Raw genomic sequence first — 25,427 nt, 5'->3', positions numbered from 1 at the left:
GAGAAGAGCAGACAGCAGAGGAAAGGAGAGTTAGGTTTTTTTTAGAAGAATATTTGTAGATTTGCTCCTGAGACAAGCAAAATGGAGGATAGAATGTAAATCATAAAATGGTCCAATGAGTAGAGATTGCTTGGGATAAACTCTGTGTTTGTGAATAATGGGCTGATGTGCTTTTGGGAAATTGCACCTCGGAATGATTTCCCCTCTCAGCTCCAGTCTCCTGCATGAACTGATGGCCCATTGATTTGAGATCATTGCCATTGGTTTCTCATTTCTGGGCGATTTTCTTTTCTGGTTGGGTGCCTCAAGAAAGATTGAGTGCTGGTTATTTATCTCTCACAAACACACACACACACACACACCCACACCCATTTCTGTTTCCTGTTCTGCATATCTGGGATCAGTGTTTCCAATAGCTAAGTGTCCAGATTCTGGATTTGGATTACCTGGTCTTTATTCCTAGCTCTGCTATGTACTAACTATCTGAGTTTGGACAGGTTACATCTTTGAGCTTGAGTTTTCAATCTGTAATACATGGATGATAAGACCTCCTACTACATGCTACATTGTACTACATATTGGATGTGCCCAATAAATGTTGGCTATGATGACAACTGTGATGATGATGAGGAAGAGGAGGAGGATGGATGTATGTAATGGTGATGATGATGATGGTGGCAGATGATGGTGGTAGATGATGGTGATGGTGGATGATGATGATGGTGGTGGATAATGATGATGATGGATGATGATGGTGGTGGTGGTGGTGGTGGTGATGATGGATGATGATGATGGTGGTGATGATGATGGTGGTGGTGGTGATGGTGGTGGTGGGGATGATGGATGATGATGATGGTGGTGGTGGTGGTGATGATGATGGTGGTGGTGGTGATGGTGGTGATGATGATGGATGATGATGATGGTGGTGGTGGTGGTGATGGTGGTGATGATGATGGATGATGATGATGGTGGTGGTGGTAGTGATGGTGGTGATGATGATGGTGGTGGTGGTGGTGGTGATGGTGGTGGTGGTGGTGGTAGTGGTGGTGATGATGATGATGAAGGAGGAGGGGGAGGAGGAGGATGGGTGACAATGGGATAGAAATCCTCCAGTGGGACAGATTCACTTATATGTATGTGAGAATACTGTTTATCTGAATCCTGAGACTTATCAAGTTTGATACCTTTCCGTTTTCTCTAAACCATGGAACTGAAGTAAAATATGTTTAAAAGCTCAGTTGATACACGCTGAGAGTGACAGAAAGTACGTCAGGGCTCACCAGGGCAACCCTCCAACAGGAGCAAGCAAATTCCTAAGGAGGCCCTTTTGCTCTTTGCTGGGTCACCTGCGTCATTATTCTTTTTGCTGGTGCCGTCTCTGGCAGGCAGAAGGAAAACAAGCTATGGAAATGGGTGCGGGGTTGACAACAGCCACCAGTTCTCTCTTGCTTCCTGGGGATGAGCTTCCTGCTCTTTTATTTCCTCACCAAGGATTTATTGGGCTCCTACTGTGTGTCAGACACAGTGCTCGGCTTTGAAGATGCTAGCTTGAATAACACTCATCCTGCTGGTGAGGCGAGAAAAGCAAACAAATCAGCTTTCGCGTTCATATACTCAGGTCACAGAAATTTAGTTTCAGTTGGACTGGCGTGGGGCACAAACATTGATATTTTTTATAACTTTCCAAGTGATTCTCTTGTTCAGCCAGAGACGAGAGCCACTGGTGTGTGCAAGGGGGCATTGGACGACATCTTGTAATAACTGAACTGTTGTCAGCATGGGGCCAGGTGGGTATTAGAGAAACCACTTACCCTCGCTTCCTGTGCCTTTATGAGAAATGCCATCCAGGAGGGTCGTAACGACTTGCAACACCTCATCTCTTGGGTAGTTAGAATCAAAGAACTAATAGGTATGGGTGTCCCTCATAGCTTCGTGAGTGGGTAAGGGAAATGAAAGTTGGTGTTAGACTCTATTAAAAGTCAGATCTTGATACCAGTGGAGTCAGATCTCACCCTGGGGACACAGCAAGCTCCAGAACATTCTAGAACATTGCATCAGGAGAACTGATCTAATGAGACCTCAGTTGTGGTCGTACTGAAACACAGAGTTGAGAGCAGACACCCAGAATCCCACATACCCCTGCCTCCCTCGCTCTGTGTTTAAAACAGTTTGTTCTGTCTTCAGCAGAGCAGTGAGCTTGGGGAGGGAACTGCTTCTGCTTCAGCACCGAAGTGGGTGTCTGAAATCTGTTCCTCTCCCCCGGCTGCACACTGCCGAGGAAGCCAGTGCCAGAGGTGGTCGAGACTCATCTGTAGAATCTGAAAAGCACAGGCTGAGTGGTGGCAGGAGGAGGTGAGGGAAGGAGGGACAGCCTCTGCTATCCGGACAGGAAGCAGGAAGAATGTTCTGGGCCTTGAAAGAAAGGGCCATTTGGCATGTCAGATGCCAGACCCTGGGAGTATGGCCAAATTCCCCCGTCACCTCCTGCCAGTCCATAAAACCACCTTAGAAAAACTCGAAGCTAAATGTGAGCTTCCTCAGTGCCGTGCTGTGAAATTATGTTTTGGAAATACCTCTTGCTTCCACCCCTCTGAGGGGTGTAGGATGCCTCTGGCCCACGATGGTTTTGGAAGTTAAAGTTTCAGATGCCAATGGAAATGAAAGTGGTATAGGGTAGCTGCATGAGGTCCATGAAGGACATTAGTGATGGTTTCTCTCCGAAGCATGATTCATCACTGCGAGGAAAGACAGTCCCTTCTCCTCTTCATGCAGCCTCCTTGGGCTCAGAATGACTGGGCTGGTTTGTGGAGGGGAGGGGGGATGTGAAACTAGCATGTCAGGAGACCGGGAGATTCCAGTTTCTGAAATAGGATGAAAGTCTCCTTAAGCTTCCGGAGGTGTCCATGTGGTCTGCAGGACTGAGGACGTGAAGAGGAGCCCCCTCCTCTTGGAGCCAGAAATGGGTAGATGAGCTTTTTGATCTTACCAGTTCATCCCATCCTAACAGCAGTCCCATGGAATGGTGCTCACTATTCGCATTTTATAGGCAAAGAAACTCATATTCAGAAAGTTTAAGTAGTTACCCACGGCCACGTGGCTAGTTGACAAAGAGCCAGGACGTGGACTCAGGTCGGATAGACTCTAGATCCCATGTTATTTCAGTTATAAAGTTTGGTGTGCATAAAGGGGTAGGCTAGAGAGTCTGGACTTAATGTGATAGGTCAAAGGGAGCCATTGATGACTATGGAGGAGAGGAGTGGTATGGTTAAGGCAGTGTTTTAGGAATGTCAATTAGGCAGCCATCGACAGGGTGAATCGTTGAGATGCTCAAGTCCAGAGGGTGAATTACCTCTTTCGGGGGCAGGTAGCATAAGTCCCTAATGTGAGACACTGAGACTCCTGACCCGTGGGGAATCCATCAGGGATGTACATTTGTTGAGCACTTGATATGTGGTGGCTACTGGATGCTTTTCTACAGGGAGAGCCTGAGTGTGTTTCTTCATTTGTAAAATGGGGATGATACCAATTTAGGAAGGCAGTCGGGCATGAGATTAAAGAAGATGCTCCACAGAAAGTGTTGAGCCACGTGACTGTCACCCAGTGAGCAGTTCTGGCATGTCGGCCAGTATAAATATCACCATTGCCATACCATTGTACAGACGTGGAAACTGAGGCGTGGAAGGGTTAAGTGGTTTTTCCTAGGGTCTCGCAATCAGAGTTGGTACCTGGGCAGTCTGACCCCAGAAGTTACACTGTTTCCATCCTTGGGAGAAGATATTCATGGGGTTCAGAAGAGGGCAAGAGGAGAAATTCATCTTGGGCTAAAGTCTTGCAAGATGGGGGAGTGGGGCTGGCATAAGGCAAGGGGTTTGCACACTCTTAAACAGATGGCCTGTGCCAACCGGCTCTTGGCCAATGAACTGCTACTGCTATGATCATCTTTCTCCTTCGTGAAGTTCACAATGCAGCCATGCCGTCCTCTATACATGGTGAGCCCGATGAGGTTGCATTTGCTTACAACTCTGCTCTGTGCACAGAGCTGCTCATGGATTCACTGGTGATGTCCAGATCATGGTACATAGATGAAGGGGCGTGTTGGGGCATGTTGGGACATGTTGGGGCAAGTGTTGGGGCATCCCAACGCCACCAACTGCCACATCTAGCGTGTTTGACCTCCACCTCTCCACCAATACCAATTATCCCTAGGAAGTGTGTGTGCGGGGGTTGTCTCAGAGACGGTTCTTGTTGGGTTCCAGCTGTGCTCCTAGCACATGTCCTCCTGAGAACTTTCTTTGTCCGCGTGTGATCAGGGCCAGAAGATGCTGATCTCAGTGCCTTTTGCAGTCATAATGTAACTCTGGCGACCAGCTTCTTCAGAGGCATCTTTGCTCTGTGGGAATTATTACATCACTTCTGTAATTAAGTTTGGAACTTTTTAATTCCATCCCAAGATGCACCTGGCAATGCAGGAGCTTGATGAATATGACTGCCTTGAGACTTCACTTCCGCGTGGATTCTTTATGTTGTTGCTTCTTTTTGGTATTTAATGAGATTGTATGGACAGCTGTTGAGGCTTATAGGCCTTCTATCTTCTCCTTCTTCTTGCTCAATATATTTGGGAATTGGATGGTTCCTTGGATGGTATGGGATGACGTTGAAAGTTTTTATTTTTTGGACATGACATTTGAGAGTTAGAAGACAATCTCAGACGTGGAATTCTCCTCTTTCATTTTAAACCAGGGGCCTCCCTCTTAGGCTTCGTTCGCACATCCATTCACTCATGCATTCCTTTATCCCCCATTTACTGATGTGTCCTGTGCCAAGCTTCTGTCAGCTTCTGGGGACAGAAAGAGGAGGACAGCAACATCTCTGCCCTTGAGCAATTCAGAGTCTTGTTGAAGCGTGATTTAAAATGATTAGTCAATCCCAGAATATTGGATTTCTCCAAAAGCTACTGTAGGGGAAAAGGTAATTATACAAAGTCTTTAATCTGTTACCCACTTTAATTGATTTAACTTAATTGATTTAATTGATTTAATAGAACAGTAATGTTGGAAGGGGCCCAGAAGGGATTTAGTCCTATTTTTTCTCTTTCCCTTCAGGTCACACTGCACTCGAATTATCCCCCAGACCCATGCATTTTAGAAAAGGGGACTATTTTGAAGAACTAGCACTTTTGGCCCATTCGGTAAAAATGTTCTGTTTGGTGAACACCCACAGAAAAATGAGGTAGACTTGTTGAAAGAGTTGACACGCACAGCTACAAAGTATCTTTCTGAAAGACATGAATAGAATCATCCACTCTTAACACACACACACACACAAAATGGAATCCCCATATTCATACTTTTGAGGTTGTGTTCACTGCACGTGGCCAATACAGCATGCAAAATGAAACATGGATGCAATATGATAAGCACTGTTTGAGAATTCTTCCAGTTCCCAGACAAAAAAATGTATCTCAGCATTTGTCAGTCCTGTCTTGCTCTAACACAGAGACTTACCTTCTGTTTAGTTGGCATTTTTGCACCATGCCAATCATTCGACAACATGGTTGAAGCATCTGCTATGTGCGGATCTTCAATGATTCCCAAGAAGGCTGTGGTTGTGGCTTGTAAAGGGAGCTGGATGTGAAATCAGAGACTGAGTTCGGATGCTTGCTAGCCTATGTGATCATTTTGAGCCTCATTTTCCCCTGCCAACAATACCAGCTTCATAGGATCATCGTGGGGATTTGACGAGTTAAGGGGTCTGAGGGCAGTTTGTAAATTAAACAGCTGTAGCATCGCCTGCCTTTTTCAAATGGATTCTTGTGATCAGATCACAGACTCGGGGAGACATCAGGTCTACTAGAGGCCCTTTAACCCAACACAAATTACCATGTCACTTTCCAGTTTAAGAGGCTCCCCCTTATGCTTAGAATAAGGTTTAAGCCTCTGAACATAGTCTCTGATGCCATACACGACAGGGTTCCTGCCAAGCCTTTCAACATCGTCTTATCCCCTACTTCGTGAGCCATGATGCGCTCATCTTCAGTTCCTGGAATAGTCAGGATGCATCCTCAGCGCTCCCCTGACTGTAGTGTCCCCCCATTACCGCTCTTCTGTACCTGGATACTCCTTCAACACCCTCTTCTGCCGCTCTCAGTTCCCAGTCCATGGAAGTTGCTCTTCCTCAAATTCCCGCCAGATCTATGAAGGCAGAGACCATGTCTGTCTGCCTTGTGTATCATCACTTCTCCAGGCTCTAAAGTGTTATTGCCACATAATTAGGTGTTCAACAAATATTTGTTGATTGAACAGATAGATGTCCACCTAACATTTATTATACTTTATATTACACAGGAGTCTAGAGTTCAAGTGACACAAATCCTACTCATGTGGGCTCAAGTGAAAATGGGAACTTCTTGGCTTACATAACCAACAGGTCCAGAGTAAATGGCTTCAGGTACGGCAGAGTCCAGGTGCTCAAGCATGTCATCAGGAATATGTCTCTATAATCTGATGTTTTGTCTCTGTTGGCTTCATTTTCCAGTCATGCACCTGGGGGCCAGATAGAGTTCATTCTGTTGGAACTATATAGACTCAATGGGAAGGGATGGGATGAACTAGAGGAGGATAGATGATGGGCTGGTGAAAATAACAGATGTCCTTCCCTGTACCAGGCTGTGGGCTCCATGTTCAGGGGCCTCTCTCCTCTTTGTCTTTCCAGCATCTCTTCCAGAGCGTGGCATATAGTGGGTGCTCAGGAATGTTTGAGAATGAATAGATGTGTGATTTATTTCCCCTCATTTCTAGGAAGGAGCTTCTTTAAGCCTAAAAAGACAGATGGTTCTATAAAAACTTCCTTCTGCCTCATCCTCAGTTTTGCTTTTTTTTACCTCTTGGCAGGATCCGACCTCTACCTTCTTCCAATTTGGAGCGTCCATCCAGCAACAAGCCACAGTCATGCTGAAGATCATGCAGGATTACGACTGGCATGTCTTCTCCCTGGTGACCACCATCTTCCCTGGCTACAGGGATTTCATCAGCTTCATCAAGACCACAGTGGACAACAGCTTTGTGGGCTGGGACATGCAGAACGTGATCACCCTGGACACTTCCTTCGAGGACGCAAAGACGCAAGTCCAGTTGAAGAAGATTCACTCTTCTGTCATCTTGCTCTACTGTTCCAAAGATGAGGCCGTTCTCATCCTGAGTGAGGCCCGCTCCCTTGGCCTCACCGGGTATGATTTCTTCTGGATTGTCCCCAGCTTGGTCTCTGGGAACACAGAGCTCATCCCCAAAGAGTTTCCATCGGGACTCATTTCAGTCTCCTACGATGACTGGGACTACAGCCTGGAGGCGAGAGTGAGGGACGGCCTGGGTATCCTGACCACCGCCGCGTCTTCCATGTTGGAGAGATTCTCTTACATTCCGGAGGCCAAGGCCAGCTGCTACGGGCAGACGGAGAGGCCAGAGGCCCCGCAGCACACTCTGCACCAGTAAGAGGGGCTCTTTGCTTGTCTCCCAAAGTGGGATCAGCTTTGTTGTTGTTGTTTGTTAGTTTAAATACTAAGAGCAATGCATACCCATTGCTGAAAATGTACACTGAAAATAGAGAATGTTGTGTGTGTGCTTATGAGATTTTTTTTTTTGGTTCTGCTCTCCTCTCTCCTCTTCCTCTCGTCTCGTCTCTTTTTGTTTTTAAGTAGTATGCTTTGTTTTATGAAAGTTACTTTTTGTACTCAACAATATATCTTGGAAACCTGCATTTGAGATCTATCCGTCTATCTATCTATCTATCCATTCTCTATCCATAGCTATATCTCAAGTATGTTTGTATACATGCAGACATACATGTATTTATATGTATGTGCATACATGCATATGAACACACATGCACACACGTGTGAATATATGTAGAATTATGTGTGTATATGTAGATATATGTGTGTAAGTGCATACATAGAGAGATATATATGAATATCCATATTCTGTGTAACTTACACATTGCATTTCTCAATAGGGATAAACCATGATTTATTTATCCAGTCTTGTTAATCACAAAAATTCAGATTGTTTCAGGTGTTTTTCCATTAGAAACTGAACTGCATTGATAATCATCCTCCATGTCTCTTCATGCACATGAAGTATTTCTCTAACGTTGATTCTAAGAAGTAGAATTTGGGGGTCCTGTAACATGTGCGCTTTAAAATTTAAGTATCTATTGCCAAATTCTCCTCCAAAGTAACTATGGCAATTTATAGTCACACCAGCAGTTTATGAAATCACTCGACTTCCCACGTCCTCACTAACGTGTGACACTTTGGGAAAACTGCTTACTCTGGGGCTCCTCATCTCTGTCTGAGTCTGTATCTGAATTTTTTCCCTTCTTATGTCCTCAGTATTTTTGTAGGTCATTGGAAATCTTGGCAAACATCTCTTTTAAAGCTGAGTTATATTCCGTCGCATGGATGTACCATAATTTATTTAACTACTCCCATCTCGGCAGACATTTAAGTTAAATTTTATGTTGCTGAGCAATGTCATTGTTCTTTGTGGGCTGTCATTATGGATCAGCTGTTGGGCCTTGGAGCGATCACTCCTACACCCGTTTGGCATGATTTTCACTTGATGTTTGCTGATTTAATCCGTGCTCATTCCTCAGACAACGAGCAGTATAGCACGGTGATTAAGAGACTGGGCTCTCGCATTAGACTTGTCAGGGTTCACATCTTGTCTCAGCCACTTTCTCTGTGACTCGGACGGTCATTTTGCCTTTCTGGGCCTCAGTTGTCCATTGCACAGTGATGATAATAGTGCCTACTTTCTGGGCAGAGGTTCTCAAACTTGAGCATGCGTCAGAATCACTGGGAGAGCTTGGTAAAACACAGATTGTGGGCCCCACGCTCGGCCTCTGTTTCAGTAGGTCTGGGGTGGGCTCCGAGAATGTGCGATTTGGACAAGTTCCCGAGTGAGGCTGATGTGGCTGGTCTGGGGACCACACGTTGAGAATCAACATCCTAGGGGTTGTCGTGAGTGTTAAATGAGGTGATACATAAGAAGTGCTGCCTAGCAGAGGGCCTCGCACCTGTAACTATTTAGTGAGTGTCAGAAGCATCAGTGACGTTGTTTTTGGTCATCGGAAGTGACAGTTGGCAGACCAGGTTCGTTAATTATCCGCAGAGTAACATGTCACGCTGAAACGTCTCTGGAAGGTTTTAGGACTTTGAATCTGCTACAGTTCAGGGATTATCTCTGGGCTGGAGCTATAGAGGTGTGTATGTGTGTGTACGTGTGTGTGTGTGTGTGTGTGTGATGGGGTAGACAGAATATGCCTTTCTACAATTGACATACATCTGAAAAATGAACTCTTGAATTAAGAAATCACGGTCCTTTGAAATTTTCCCCCTTCCTCTTTCCTCTCCCCGTCTTTAACGATCCTGTTGCTACATGGCCACTTTCAGCATTTTAAATAATTGTCCAAATATCAGGCAGGAACCCAGATAAATCAGTATGAGACACGAGTGCCTCTTCCAGAGACAGGATTGCTGCCAGCCGAAAGACAAGGCCTGGGCTAATGAATTCTTCCCATGAGAAGTGCCCTGCAGCTGGACTAGTCAGAGATGCATAATTTTGATGGGAACATAACTCAATTTTAGGAAAATTGAAATATAGTATATACAGGAAAAGGAATTTGAGAAGGATAAGTGGTAAGACATTCAGATCTCTTGCAGTGCCCACCCAGAACCATTCTTTAAAAAAAAAAAAAAAAAATCCTATTGCTGTGAAATGCTGTTGAGCTGTTTCCAGGAGTTCTGCTTTGAAGACAGCAATTTTGTAGATGGTATTTCAGCCCCAGAGAAGAAATGCAAGTGTGTTAAGTCATCATCCACTGCCTGGTGTTTAATGAAACATCTCTCCACCCATGGACCGCTGGTGGTGCCCCCCAGTGGGTGGGACTGGGGTAACAGCGCAAGCAGTGGGTCCCCCCCCCACACTTCCCCATCATAGTGTTTCTTAACTCCGCCCCCCAGAAAAGCAAGGACTGGGAGCTTGGAGAAAGCCCAAAGAAGGCAGTTTTTAAGAAAAAGATTAAGGGCATCATATCTCTTTATCCCCCATCCATCACTGCTTCTATCCAACGGACCTTGCGCTAGCCCTCGGAATACATACAAGAATTAAGATATAACGTTGCTCCTCAAAGAATGTACAGTCTGATGAAGGTGGGGGAAATTTGTCCAAAGACAAACTCGGGCAACAAGAACTCTTTTTTTTTAATATTGAAAAAAAAGAAGAGTGCAAAAAACTACAGTCTGATACAACACCCATCCCAATTCTCACCACAGAGAGCAAAAGTTAACATGTCACATTTGATTCAAAATTTTACAAGAAGGGGAATACCACTGATAATGTAGAAGTCCTGGTTATTCCTCCCTCCAGTCCCACTTTGCTCTCTTTCTCTCCACGGGAGGGAAAAGCACTATGATGGACTGGGTAGGTATCCAAATCCACGTGCGTATTTTGTACTTTCAAAATAGAGGTACGTGCAACCTGAGACCCAATGCACTGTTCTTTTTAATGTACATAAATGGTATCTAAGGTGTTAGAATTTCCTTTACCTCACCCTGATGGTTCAAGATCCATCTATGGGGACACATGTGGTTCTAGCGTATTCATCTTGGTTGCTGTTTTGTATCCTGTGGTATAAGAGTTCTGTCTTTTATTTGATCATCCCCCTTTGATGGACATTTAGGTTGCTGATGGTAAGGGGATCTTCCGTCTGGATAGCTGAAGGCAGAGAACAGGTGTCTCTGCGACCTGAGTTGGACTCGTTAGCTTGTTCCGTGGAAGCCCGGGACTCCAGAGTTAGGGCTTCTCACTTCAAGCTTTAAAAAGCTCCATTTTCAGCTGAATTAAAAAAATCTTATTTTGCAAAGCATCCAGTAAACAAATTGCTCTCATTACTCCCACTGAGAGGATGCAAATAGCTTCGGAAGAGCTTCAGCTGAAGTCACACCTGATGGTTTCATGAGGCATTACTGGGGGGACGTGGGGTCCAGCTTTAAGTAGTTGAACATGACATCTTGGGGCTACCTAGACATGTCCCCCGTGGTCCTCATGGACATTACTTATACTCTTGCACACAGAACATGTGTAGTTAGGATGCTGTCACAATGACCTATTGTCTACGATGCTGGACCTGGTACCAAGGACTGCCGGCTGAGGATGATGTGTCAATGATCTTACCGTGGACCTGTTTCTGTTCCTGGGATTTCAGGAAAAAACAAAGTGGGGGAAGGGAGAAATGTTCTTTATGTCGAATCTTCCTAGTTTTACAGAAGGCACTTTGAAAAGAGCAGTCAGCATTTTCCGAAGTTCAAAAATAGCTCAGCTGTGTTATGTAACCTCCTGCTTGCTCTCGCAAAGTTATTAAACATCTGTTCCCTCGCCAAGCGTAGAGCGCATCACTGGCAACTCCCGGAGCTGTGAAGGTAAACCAGTACCTGTTCTGCTGGTACGGAATCCAGGCTGTTCTGTCCAGTTCTGTTCCAAGAATCTGTCCAGTTCACTGGCGGATGGGCCGCCTGGGAGTCCGCGTGGCATCGTGGTTAAGAGTGGGCGCTGGAGCCAAGACTGCCTGGTGTGAATCCCTCATCTGAACCCCCTTAGATCTAAGACGTTGGGCAAGTCGCTTAATTCCTCCACGTCTGCTCCCTCAGATATAGCATGGGGCTAAGAAAAATTTTTTCTCTTAGCCCAGAGGCTGGCATACGGAAAGCAGTCTATAAATGGTTACTATTATTGATAAAATATGTGTGTGCCTTATAGTCATCTCTTCTTACTGTAGCAGAATTAAATGAAAACATATATGTATAACACTTATATTGTACCTGGCAGGTAGTAGGCGTTTCACAACTAACTGTCAACTCATTATTGTCTTCTTGTTATTATTATAATGTAATGATGGTCGTCATCATTATTATTACTCTGATTTGTGCTTGTTACACTCAACCTATGCACAGGCAGGGAAGTGAGAAATGGCGTGTATTTCCATCTTGCTTCTTAATGACTGAATTCTGACTCTATGTCCTGTGGCTCCATTTCAGTTAGAGGAGCAGGAGAAGTCCCTGCATTGGAAGTCACATAGAAGCGCTCAAGTCAATCTGTAGCACACACGAGTACGAAAAGAACAGCTTCCCCTGGGAGACTTATGAATTAGTATTGAAGGGAAGTTATTGGCCTTAATTGATGAGACCTGGCTCGACCACTTATGTGTTTTACATTAACTTCTTGATTTATGAGGTTGGGTTTCTGGTCTGAGAAGCAACAACATTGTAAATTATCACCCCGACAGGAAGGAGAATGGAAGAAAGATGTCTAAACGAGAGTGAGTTTAATTCATATTCAAGTTACATTAACACTTTTTTTCCATCTTCCTTTCTAAAATAACCACAGGAAATGTTTCTGGTTTAATGACCCATTAAGAGACTGCACTAAACCTGGTTGGCATATTTTTGTTCAATAGTCAGAATTATCACTGTTGGTTTCTTTATGAGTGCTGATAAAAGAGCATGCTCAGTTAATTCTCTGAGCTTGACCGGAGTTAAAACTTCCCTGGGTGAATGTGATAACTCTTCACAAATATTTATCTGTGGGATTGCCGTATGCTCGACAAACACTTCTGCCAATGACACTGGGCACCCAGGAGACCAAGCCATCCTCTGGGCTTGTACTGTAAGTCTAACCCGGTCTCTGGACTCAGGAATGGGGGAAAATGGCTGAACCTCAAAGAGATATGTAGGGCGAGAATCCAGGGGCATGTGCCAAATTGAGAGCCCAAGTACATCCCACCAGGCTGTGGAATGTGGGTTTGGACAGTGCTCTGTTCAAACCCTCTCATTATCTAGGTTGTCCTGGGCAAGTTACTTAATTTCTTTGAGCCTCCATTTCCTTCACTGTAAACAGAGATAATTCCAACCATGGAGGATTATGGCGACACTTAAATGCATGTAATTTACTTAGCAAAGCATCTAGGATATAGTTGGCACCCTACAGACATTAATTCTCCTTCCCTGGGCCAAATGCACAGCTCAATCTGACTCCTTCTGTGTCCCGATCGACCCATGAGATGTGGGCTGTGCTCTCTCGGTGTTCAGCCTGAGAGCTAAGTCAACATTCTCTCCTCGGCATCATTGCTGTTTGTGGCATCTCTCCTGGAACACAGTCCTCTCTTTTTCTGGCTGAAAGTCAAAAGGACTATATGCCAACCCTGCAATGCGAGTCAATCATCTCCAATTGGCATCCAGTGAATAGGTCGACAAATGTTGGAAACCCGATGCTGGCACCTTGAGAGGACCAGAAGTTGGCTGTGCCTTTACCTTGAAGGAAAGGTGGTTTGGGTTGTTTTGGGGTCACACATAGAGCATAAATATTGTTCAGATTTGCTTTAGGCCAGATGCAAGTCTTTGGATCTGGGGACCAGCACGCCTAACAAAGAGATGTATTGATCTATTTCCTCCAGGGTTGAATTCCAGGGAAGTTTCCATTTTGAAACTTGTTAATTTGGTGACATATACTAGTAATTTGCTGCAACTGTCTTCTGTGAAAAGATAAAGCAAAGAAAAGCACCATCTTTGTTACCCGGGTGCCTGCTGACAGAGAGCATACTGGGGCAGGGGGTGTAAACGTGTGTGCACGGGGACCGGCTGGGAGACCACTTCATAGTCCAGGAGAGGGAAGCTGTGACTTGGATTGGAGTCAGGCTGCGGATTCAGAGCAGGGTGGGCGGGCTCGGTGCACGTTTTGGAGGTAAAATTCACAAGACTTGGTGGATGGCTATGAAATGATGAAAGAGATGTGACGATCAATAATTTTGCACCTGTGCTGCTGCATAGATGGGGGTGGCTTTTACAAAACTGGAGAAGAAACAAACTGGGAGAGAGTGAGTCAGGAACAACATATAGTTTCAAACACGTTCAACTGACACACTTTTGAGACATCCAAGTGGAAATCTCAAGTAGGCCAGTTGGAGAGAAGAGTCTGAGTTCAGACTGAAAATTACAGCACACAGGTTTTGAGCTTATTGGTGGCGGGTAAAGCACCAGGATTGGGTCAGGTCACCTAGGAGAAGACGAAGACTCAGGACTGGGCTCAAACCATGAAGAGCTGCAGCATTAATTGGGAAATAACCCCTGAGGGGAAAGAGATTGCTGGAGAGAAGGCATTGGGCTGTGAATTCCAGCTGCATCTCCCCACGTGGAGACTCTCTGTCCCCAGTCTTGATTTTGTCCTGGAGCCTAGTGGGTGTCTGTACAGTGTCTGCGATATGCTAGACATCGTGATAGGTAGAATGGACCTGCCAAAGATTTATTATCTATAGCCATTGCTAATCTATCCGGGTTTAGTGCAACCTAGGAGAGTTAAATAATCACACCAGCAATTTTAATCAATACGTGGAAAAGTAAAATTTATCATGTGATGAACTGCCAGGCAAATCATCAGAGCAGTGCATCCTTTGAGGCAAAGGCAACTAATATGTTACTGGGCTGGAGCCATGAGGTAGACGGTGAGCCAGGCTTTGGGTCTGGGGAGAGGAGGAGATGATACTATAGGAAGGGGAAAAAAATCTCTGCTTTTGTTTTATTCTTGACATGATCTGGGAAACACCTGATGGCACACAAAACAACAAAATTAAAAATCCCTCCCATCGTAAGGGAGGGCATGTGGCACAGCGTGAGGGGCAAATGCTTGGGGCCAGTTTGTTTACAAGCTGTCCTTCCTTTGCTGTCCTGGAGGAGAGTCTGTCTACGCGCCTCCTCGTATGCAGGACAGAAGCCTCCTTGTCGTCCCTTCCAGGTGGGAGCTAGACAGCCAGCACGGGCCTCTCCCCCTGTTCTCTGCCTTCATCCTCTTGCGTCTCTGCTTCCTCCTCTCTTGCCTCCGTGTGGATGCTGCCTGCCTGCAGGTGTAACTGAGCCCCGTGCACGTCCTGGTGCCTCAGAGCCTGGCCTGAGTCCCAGGGACGGAGGAGTCACTGTCAGCCTGGTGACGCTAGCTGGGCTCTGCGTGGGCTGGGGAGGCCAGCTGCATGTTGACACAGGCCCCGAGGTTTGGTGAATGAACTGGCTTATCTGCTGATGTCTGGTGTCTTCTTGTCCAAATCCCCACAGCCAGTTCCTGAGGATTCATTTCATATGGTTAAGTCCCATCCAAACGCAAGGAGTAAATGCACACTGCTCAGTTTCCTGCATGAGGAGAGCGGCTCTCCTGACGCCTGTGCTCATCTCCTTTTCATTCCCATCACTATTAATAAAAGGAAGTTTTAAAAATTCAATTTAATTAGGGGCTGGCCCGGTGGTGCAGCAGTTAAGTTCGCAGCTTCGGCTGTGGCGGCCTGGGGTTCGCCAGTTCGGATCCCGGGTGTGGACATGGCACCGCTTGTCAAGCCATATGTGGCAGGTGTCCCACATATAAAGTAGAGGAAGATGGGCATGGATGTTGCTCAGGGCCAGTCTTCCTCAGCAAAAAGAGGAGGATTGGCAGCAGATGTTAGCTCAGGGCTAATCTTCCTCAAAAAAAAAATCAATTTAATTAATACATCAGTATGTATGTGTGGGGGGAGGGCAACTTCAAGTTTCAAAAGTTACATTATAAACCATATGTATTTTAAAATGTGATATGATGGAAATATTAAAATACTCTAATGATATGGCCTACCATGTATTGAGTGCCTCCTATGTGCCAGTCAGTTTAAGTACATTATATAACAGGAATTTAAATAAATAAAACGTTCTCCCAAAGCAGAACGTGTGAACTTAACCACTGCACCACTGGGCCAGCCCCTAATTAAATTGAATTTTTAAAACTTCCTTTTATTTAAAACTTCCTATTATTATATAACAGGAATTTCAGTGGTAGATTGGACTTCAGGTACAGTATGATCAAGGTTTTGGTTCTTTTCCCTATGATCTCTTGACTCTGTGTTTTGGGGGGTGTGGTCTTTGTTCTTCAACTAGTTCCCTTCATGACCTCAAGTTTGCTGCCAGCCACACCTGGGATGACTTCTTTGTGGCTACAGTAGAGCGTGTGCACATTATTGGGCCAATAATAGCTATTTTGAAAATGCCATGTATTGACTGGCTTAATTCTGGACTCCTGCCTCAATCACTGAGAAGGCAAATAGGCTTAGGTTAAATCAAACCAGTCCAACTCTTAAAGCTGGGAATGGGGTAAGCTTCCCCCAAGGCCTGTAGATTCTTATGGGAGGCATGAGTCTCACCAATGTGAGTTCTGTTAAGAATGAGGAAGAGAGAAATGGAGCCTGGATAGACTACTAGCGGGTCAATTATCAGTCATAATAACTCATTTTACGTATGAGGAAACTGAGGACCAGAGAAGTTACATAACTTGACAAAAGCCACACAGCTAATATAAAATGGAAGCAAACCTCATATCCAGTTTTGTTTGGATCTAGCCCCATGATACTCCTTTCAGAGGCTGCAAATTGACCTGTAGTTGTGAGAATTTTTTTTAACTCACAGAATGTTTTTACCACTTTCAAAAGTTGAATTTCTCGATGTTTAAAAATTGTAAGATTGTGTGAAAAATTGTGTTTTTAGCTAATCTTGAAAATACGAAGAGCTGATGATCATAAGCCTGGAAGTCTGAAAAGTTGGGACACTAGATGCTGGGTCCAACCCCTCCGCTCCTCAGGAAAAAGCTGCAGTTTGCGAGTTCCCTCCTGATTGTGTGTTGCTGGGCCGGGGGTGGGTTTATGGGGAGAATTATCTCAGCATTTACTGCCCCTTCCAATCTGGGTGTTTCCTCATTCACTCGATGTGTTGGAGTCACTCGGTTAGTTTCTGAATTTCTTTCGGAGGGAATTGCGCCGTGTGTGGCTGTAGATTCAGTGTGTCTGTGGGAGGAGGTGAGTTCAGGAGCCCCCTCTTGTCGCCATCTTGGACCAGATCGTTCCTCCTACCTGGAGATGGTCAACCGGACATGGGAAGTGACTTTTAGATTGAGGAAGGCCTGCCCAGTTCACCTTAGTCCCTATCTGGACCACTTACTCATTCATATTACCTTCATGGCCTCTTTAAGCCTTTGTTTAATCGTAAGATGTATTGGATTGATTACTTTTATCATAATCACCATTATTTACAATCACTACCAAAATAAGAACTTGATGAACCTGAAGACTGGGGGGGGGGGGGCAGTTATCAGAACGAGTGATAATGGGAAACTCTGATACCTCACCTCCAGGCATCCTTATCCTGGCTCAGGACAACTAGATCTGAAGACCACATGGATCTCTCATCCTATACGCTTGCAGCTTCACCGAATTCTGGAGAAATCACCTAAAGAACTGCTGGTCTATGATTTTCCGTGACTGGACGCTCCACAAGATTGGAGAGGCGCCTCTGATCTTTGAGTCACATTTTCCCAAAACAAAACAACAAAACAAAACAAAACTGGCTTCTAAAGTTGCAGCTGGGAGTGTGTGGGACATAGTCATCTGGGACTAAGTGGTCATTTTATGTGGCCGTAGGTCACAAACCTACTTCTCCATTCAACTTACAGGTGAGAATTTGAGCTGTTTGTCCCTAGAGTGGCTTGTCCAAAGGCCAGAACTTACTGAATTACCCAAGGAGGGTTCCCACTCACCAGACTGGATTCATTTGTAGGTGGTCTTCTAAAGCTGGAAGAAAATCATTTGTTCTGGCAGAGGGTGGGGTGGGTGTCCAGCTTTTTTTTTGCAATGTCATGAAATTTGTCAAATGAATGGCGGACGGTGGAGTCTGATGGAACTCACGTCACTTGTTTAGAGTCACTGCTGAAAATGTCAATTTGTCATCTAAGCCTCGTAAAATATATGGTTCTAATCTGATTTTTCTTCTTTATGGTACTTGGGTTTTCAATATTTGCTATAAAAATAACTTTCGGGTTTGTAAATTCTAACTGCTAAGGATATGTTCAGCAGATTGAATGGTCTTAATTATCTTCATTAAATTTCATCTTGTTGACTTCCACTTCTGACCAAGATGGAGTAACAGGGACTTGATAGATCCTACTGACTAAAACAACCAAATACAGACAAAAATATAGGAAATGATGATTTTTCGGGACACTGGATATCAGGCGAAAGAAGATAAGAAATAAACTGGGGGAGTCCTATGAATGCCAGCTCACCGCCTTGAGAGAGTTTCCAGGCTGCGACATAAGGATGGGAAACCCAAGTCAAGCCTGGAAGATTCTCTGAGCTGAGCAGATGAAGATGAGGCCAGGGACATAAAAGCAGCTAGAGCTCATAGGACAGCATCCCTGAGAAAAGTGTGGATAGAGAGCGCTGGAGGTCCACACAGCAGGTCATGGATGTGAGGGCACACAGAATGTGCTTATGGACAAAAAGAGGGGAAAATGGGGTCCAGAGAGGGTTTGGGTGTCATTCTCAGGCAAGCTGTGTTCCTTGCCATCATCAGAGTTTTTAAGTGATGGTGGAAATAGAACTTGTATTAGTCAGGGTTCTCCAGAGAAGCAGAACTGATAAGATGTGTAAGTGTGTATATACGCATGAAGAGAGAGGGAATGGGAATTGGCTCACGCAATGATGGAGGCTGAGGAGTCCTAGGATCTGCAGTCAGCCAGCTGGCGACCCAGGAGAGCGGATGGTTTAAATTCCAATCTGAGAGGTGGCAGGCTTGAGACCCAAGAAGAGCTGCTGTTTCACTTTGAGTTCTGAAGTCAGGAAGGGACTGATGTCCCAGATCAAGGTGCTCAGGCAGCAGGAGTTCCTCCTTACTCATGGGAGGATCATCCCTTTTGTTCTATTCAGGTCCTCAACTGATTGGATGAGGCCCACCTGCATGAGGGAGAGCAATCTGCTTTACTTGGTCTACTAGTACAAATGTTAATCTCATCCACAGACACTCTCTCAGACACACCCAGAATAAAGTTTGCCCATGTATCTGGGCACCCTATGGCCTACTCAAATTGACACATAAAATTAACCATGTTAGAAGCCAAAGTCAGATTTAGGGCATTGGATTCTAACCCAAGCTTTGCTTATGTGTATGGCTGTAATCTTTGGCGAGACTCTTAGCTTTTCTGGGTCTCAGCTTCCTCCTGTGTAGATTTATGGTGTTGGATACAATAATCTAGAATGGAATTGCATGATGTCAGAGCAGAAAGGGATGCTGGGAATGACTGAGACCAATAATTTTAAATGTTTTTTCTTCTCTGTACATGAGGGAGCTTCTGGTTGCTTCTGCGATATTAGCAGAATCCCTGCATAGTGGTAACTCCGGTCCTTTTTTCTCATTCAAGAAAACATTAGCATGCACATGAGTTATGACAGCGACTCTGCTCTAATTTATATTTTTAGAATAAATAATTCATAAAATTTGCTCAAACTCATGAAGTAAATTATTAGTTGTAATGTTGGTTTTACAACATCAGACTTGTAAATTACTTCTCTGTGCTTTATTACAGATGAGGAAATTGAGGCCTAGAAGACACGGGGCTCGTTTTTCACTAACGAGAGACTGGTTAATGGCAAAGGCAGGCTAAGCCCAATTTTTCTTTCTCCCAGACTTCGGTGTGTTGCTTCCAATACATCAGTCCTCTTTCCTTCTAGTTCCTTTGTGATTAATAATAATAATTTGGTGGTGATGATGATGACACTCATGGTGATGATGGTGATGGTGATGCTGATGATGGTGATGATGGTGGTGATGATAGTGATGATGATGATGGTAAACTCTAGGGACCTTGTACACCAGTACTTAGCACAGCGTAGATACTTAATAAATGTGTTGAATGAATGCATAATGATAATTGCTAACACAGCACTTGCTTTGATCTAGATGCCATGGTAAGGATTTTTACATGCATTATCTTGCTTTATTCTCCCAACAACTCCATGAAATAAGTGGTATTATCGTTCCCATGTTTGCATGAGATAAAAATGACTCTGCCGGGGACCCCTAGTGGTAGAATCAGGATCCAGGTCGTCTCTCTGACTCTAGCACCTGGCCCTCTGGTTCTCTGGCCTCTCAGGGGAGGAGGAAGCTCCAGGTGTGCTTTCCTGAGGCCCTGGCAAGCCTTCCAGTGCCGGAAAGCACATACGAAGACCCTCCCATTGTCAGCAGGAATCATTTGCTCGTCTTTTGAGTTAATTTATTATGAAAATGTGATAGATGGGAATTCATTTTATAAACCACAAAAGCTTTCTGAAAATGTTAATATTCTCACCATAATATCAATTATTATTATTGTCATTATCATAGAGATCTATGTTTGGCATTGCCAGAAATAAAGCAGGTGAAGATCAAAGGGGAGAAGCAGTTCTTTCCTGGGAGGATTTTTATGAGAATAGTCAAAAGCTCAGTTGCAGAGTCATCAGCTGCCTTTAAATTAGTTCTAGAATGAGTCCCTTCAGACTTTGTGCACCCCTGAGGAGTACCAATAAATATTAACTGGATGCAAATAATGGAGCAGAAACGTCAGCAGGGGAGTCCCAGTGATTCTGAGTAGGCAGAAGGAGGGAAGTAAAAGGTAGAAGGAAGAGGGAAGCCAATACTTAATTTTGACACTGGGTGCAAGCCAGGTCCTAATGGGGTTGTCTGCCTTGATATTTAAACTGTTCTATTCACATCTAGGCAGGAAGGCCAAACCATTGGCAAACATCTTCCACTCCATACAGGAGCTGGGGGAGGAAGCCATCGTGCGTGCCGCTAAACCACTTCCAGATCTTGAGTTTCATAAATCTTCTGCTTTCGAAACAGAGCTTTTCTTAAATAGATTGAGCTCTGAACACAGGACTAGGAGAAAGTGTTTGTCTTCAGCCGACTAGGTGAAAACCAAACCAAACCAAACAAACAGAGTAAAAACAGTCCCCTGGCATCTGTCACCCATGTTCATCTCCTGATTGCCTGATCTCATTCTTTCATTTGTTCATTCATTCATTCCCGCATGCATGCATTTGTTTTCATTCCTTTGCTCTTTCATGTATTCGACTCTTAATAGGTGTCTCTTACCTCTAGTAGATGTGAGACGCACAGAGTGACGAGCTAGACTCAGAAAGGCTCCCCACCTGAAGCTCCTATTCTGGTGGGGACACCAAAAATAAGTGAATAAACAGATGCTGTCATGTGATATTGACAGGGGGTGGGAAGAAGAATGGGGCAGGGTAAGGGGATGGAGAACGAAGGGGGCTTGTTTTACAGAGAATGGTTGGGAAGGTGGAGTTTTGGCGGATACCTGTAGGAAGGGAATAAGAAAGTGATGTGAAAATCTGGAGACACTGTGTTCTGGAAGGGGGACCTGTAAGTGCAAGGGACCACAATTGGGAAATTGATCGGATGGTTTGAGGACCAGCAAGATGGCCAGAAGGGCAGAAGCAAATTGGGCAAGTGGGACCTGCATTGGGAGCGGCAGACCAAGTTCCATAGGGTCACAGAGGTCACGGTGAAGGTTCTGGAATTTGTTTCCAATGTTATGGGAAGCCATTGGGGATTTTTGGCAGGGGAGTGAGGTAGTCTACAGCAGGGACCCCTGAGCTCGCACAGGCTGTATCTGGAGCCTCATTTGCTTTTTTTCCCCCTTGTGCTATTTCATTTCCTATTAGAAACAAGCTTTGCTTGGTGTGGAGCGTAATGTGCTTGCTTTCCCAGATTCCATCCCTCCCCTCTCCCATTATGCAGGCTGTGATGAATGGGCCCTATTTGACCACAGCCAATTAAAAAAATCCCATCCCTCTCACTAGAGCAGTTGGCTCAGGAACAGACATGTGATCTAAGTTGGTCCAATAGAGAGAAGCTTGGGACTATTAGATATATGGCAGATGTGAGACTGGAATTTCTGCTGCCATTTTGTTACCTTGGAAGAAATCAGGCTGAGGATAAAGGTGACTCACGCACGGGACAGAACTAAGAGGAGTATGCTATGAAGAACAAGCCAGAGCCATGATCAAACTGCACCTGAAGTCCACCGTGTCAATGATCTTTTCAGATACTAATCATGAGACTCCCTTAGTGGTTTAAGTTGGTTCAAGTTGGTTTCTGCTAATTGCAATCAAAAGAACTTGATAGATATGCATATTTGGCAGCTAATCTGTAATATTATGCTCTTTAGTTGATGTATTACACCCTTTAAATTAATGTGGTTGCCTTTAATAAAGCTGAATTTGACCAACAAGGGGATATTATAAGTAAAAATTTTAGAAAGATTGTTTTACATGAGACAACTCTAGCTCTTTAATTCTATACAGAAAACTCCTGATGGACATACTTTGAGCTCAGAATATGTTTGCAGCCTTGAGAGGATCCCAACCTCTAGATCTACAGACTTTGGAATCAGGTTCTAGCTTTTTCTGCCCCTTGTTAGCCATGGGGCCTTGAGCAAGTAACTAGGTAGACCTGGACCATGCTTTCGTCAACACTGGTCCCCACCCCTAGTAAGGAGTTTGAGAGAATTAAATAGGCATACGAAGCATTTAGCTCAATGCCTGGCACTTGCTAAGTGGTCTATGAATGTGAGCTCTTGTATAATATATAATTCTCAGAACCACCAAGGAAAGTGGGACCAAAAATGCCACCTAGACGGCAGGATTCCTCTGCATTGCTTAATTAAGTGTGTTTCATTATTCTAACTCCCTGGGGCTTTTGAAGGAAAGATAGATTTTTAGAAACTTAGAAAGGCAGTCTCATTAACTCAGAGAGTGGGGAGGAGGCAGTCCTCAGGCAGGAAGTGAGAGGGAGGCGATGGTGCAATCATGGAGTAGAATACATGAGTATTGATGTTCACCAGCTCCTTAAGCAGTAAAAAGACACAGAGAGCCACATCACCATGTCTTTCCAGAGGACTTTTTTTTTTTTTAATGTAAGTAGAATTTGGGTCCTATATAAGAGTGAGATGTTACTGTATTTTATGTAGTCTTAGACTCCAGCAATTATAAAACGATCTTTATTTCAAAAAGGTTAAAATGCAAAAGATGGGCATCATAGAATTGATGCAGTGGAGTACCAGTGCCTGCCATGCCCAGTGCCCCGATACCTATGAGGTAGGGGACAGCCTCATTCTATGGATGAGAAAATTGAGGTCCAGGAAGGTTGTGACCTTTTCAAGGTCATATCATTTGTGGGCAGCCGTGACAACTGCGTTCGCCCATTCATTTGAAGAATTTATCTAGTGTTCAGTGTCAAGCCCGAGAGGGGATACCCAGTGAAAACAAGAGTATAGTCCTTATCTTCATGAGGTTCAGACTAACAGGGAATTGACAAAAATGAGAAGGGAATCAAAATAATTACACTTTATTATGGCTGCTGAGAAGGGAAGATATGGGGTACCGAGATGGAAAACCTCGAAGATGGGAGAATCACTTCCTCCATACAGGGTGAAGAGAGAATGCCTCTCTGTGGAGGTGATGTTTCAACTGAGAGCTGAAGCATGAAGAACCAGACAGGAAAAGAGCCAGAGAAAGTCATGCCAAGCAAAGGGAACAGAGTGTGCAAAGTCCCTGAGGTGGGAAAGACTTGGGTGTTTACAAGGAAATGAAAAAAAAAAAAATTGATCACAGTGGACTCCATTTCAGGTCTTTCTGATCGTTAGACCATACTGCCTCTGCAGAAGGAACTGTTGAGTGTTTGAAGGGCAAGAAAGACCACGGAGCTGTGGCTGTCACAGGGAGTCTGGTCACCTCTTCACATCAATTACTTAATCTTCCAGAAGGCAATTCCTTTCGGACATTATCGGACCAACTCCAACCCAGTCCTGTTAAAGCCGGAGGAGATATTTGAAGAGCTTCCATAGGAGGTGTGGTGGGGGAGGGAGGACTGTCTTGAAGGGGCTGGAAGGGGGAGGATGGTGGAAGAAGGGCTGGGAGTGGACGATGCTGTTGACTCAAGCCCACCGCTAGTCAGAGCTGCATCACGGACCAGCTCCCTGCTGGAACACTAGGTGTTTCTGTTAACCCACATGGTGGAAGGACATTGCCCTTCTCCTGGTATTGCAGTGGCTCTTAAAGTTGTGCCGTTTAGTCCCAAATGGCTTTCATCTTAGGACCTTTCTTCCCAACAGAAGGCATTGAAAATAAGGGAAGAATAAGAAGATCTCCATTTATAAATGCCTGCAAATTCAGGGTGCATGAAAGGCTCCCACTCTCAATCTGTTGGTCCCCCTAAGAGGTTGGGTGATATTTTAATGTGCAAAGACTCGTGTCATGAAGCTTTGGGCTTTGTTGGATGACCTATGGCTAATGGGACCATCTTTTTTCCTGGTTCTCATTCTACAAGGACATAATTAAAAATTATTACAATAATATCATATAGAGCTTTTTAGATTCAAACACAAAATATCTTTGACTCCTCATAACAATTCTGTGAGTCACATGAGATTATTCCCATTGAATAGATAAAGATAATAAAGTTCATAAAGATGATGTGGTGGAACCAAGATCACACAAAGACATTAACCCAACTCTTATGCCTCCAAATCCAGAAAATAAAGGTTGCAATGTATGAAAGATGCGTTACTGTCCGCCTCTTTCAACGATCTCAGGGAGGGAGTAAAGATGTCAATTAATAGCAATAACTGATGGTATTACCACTTCTACAACAGTTAGTGTATATCAAGCGCTTAGAGTGTGCCAGGCCCACTGAGCTATGTTCTCTCTGCTTTTTAACCAGTTTAGTCTTCACAACAATTCCCTGAAGTAGGTACTGTTAATATCTCTGTTTAAGAGACCAGGAAGTTGAGGCTTAAAGAGGGGAAGTTAACAACTTACCCCCGTTTACATAACTAGCAAGTTGCAGAGATAGTTCACAAACCCTAACAGTCTAACGTCAAAGCCAGGACTTGTCATCACCACTTAAATTGCCTCTATTGATGACATACTTCAGTTTTATAGGAATCACACCAATTTGTTGCATTGAGCACATTCCTAGTTGTGAATCTCTTCTCTCACTCTGGGTAAAAAAAAAAAAAAAAAAAGTAAAGGTTTTGGCGACAGGATGCCATTATGCTGTCTCTTTCCACATAGGCAAATAGAAACAATAATTGGAGCAATTGCCTTGATAAATAATCAGACTGTAAAGCTGCCATCAAAGAAAAAATTGTTTGATGTGTGTTTTCTCCTTTAATCAGAATGTTTGCAGAGTTGTGTGGGTCCATGCCATTCTTCTTATGGAATGGGGCTGCCGTCAGTAAGGGTAGTAGATTCAGTGCAGCCTTCCCAATTTCGATGTGTTATTAACCAGTTGATTCCAATTTTCCTGCCTTCTATTTTGCTGTCAGCTTAGCTTCTTCCGCTTGCCTTATTAAGAATTCTGCATAGTCAATAGGATGCAAATAAATGGAAAGATATGCACCTCTCTGCATGTGGGAAATGTCGCTGTTGGCTGTTCTGCCACTTCTCTGCCTTTGCAGTGAGACGCTTCAGCTTCAGAT

The 25,427-nt window shown here is 44.4% G+C and overlaps 1 protein-coding gene across 1 annotated transcript in view; it reads left to right on the top strand.

Moving 5' to 3' along the window:
• GRIN2A (glutamate ionotropic receptor NMDA type subunit 2A) overlaps positions 1–25,427 on the top strand; it is a 359,148-nt gene that overhangs the window by 204,939 nt on the left and 128,782 nt on the right. Inside the window, exon 3 of the mRNA XM_046668114.1 lies at positions 6,891–7,483. Coding sequence (XP_046524070.1) covers positions 6,891–7,483 — 593 coding nt within the window. The remainder of the gene's footprint in view (positions 1–6,890; positions 7,484–25,427) is intronic.

The sequence above is a fragment of the Equus quagga genome, chromosome 7 (assembly GCF_021613505.1).
Source record: "Equus quagga isolate Etosha38 chromosome 7, UCLA_HA_Equagga_1.0, whole genome shotgun sequence".
NCBI classification, from domain to species: domain Eukaryota; kingdom Metazoa; phylum Chordata; class Mammalia; order Perissodactyla; family Equidae; genus Equus; species Equus quagga.
This window is presented reverse-complemented; position numbering and strand designations above follow the sequence as displayed.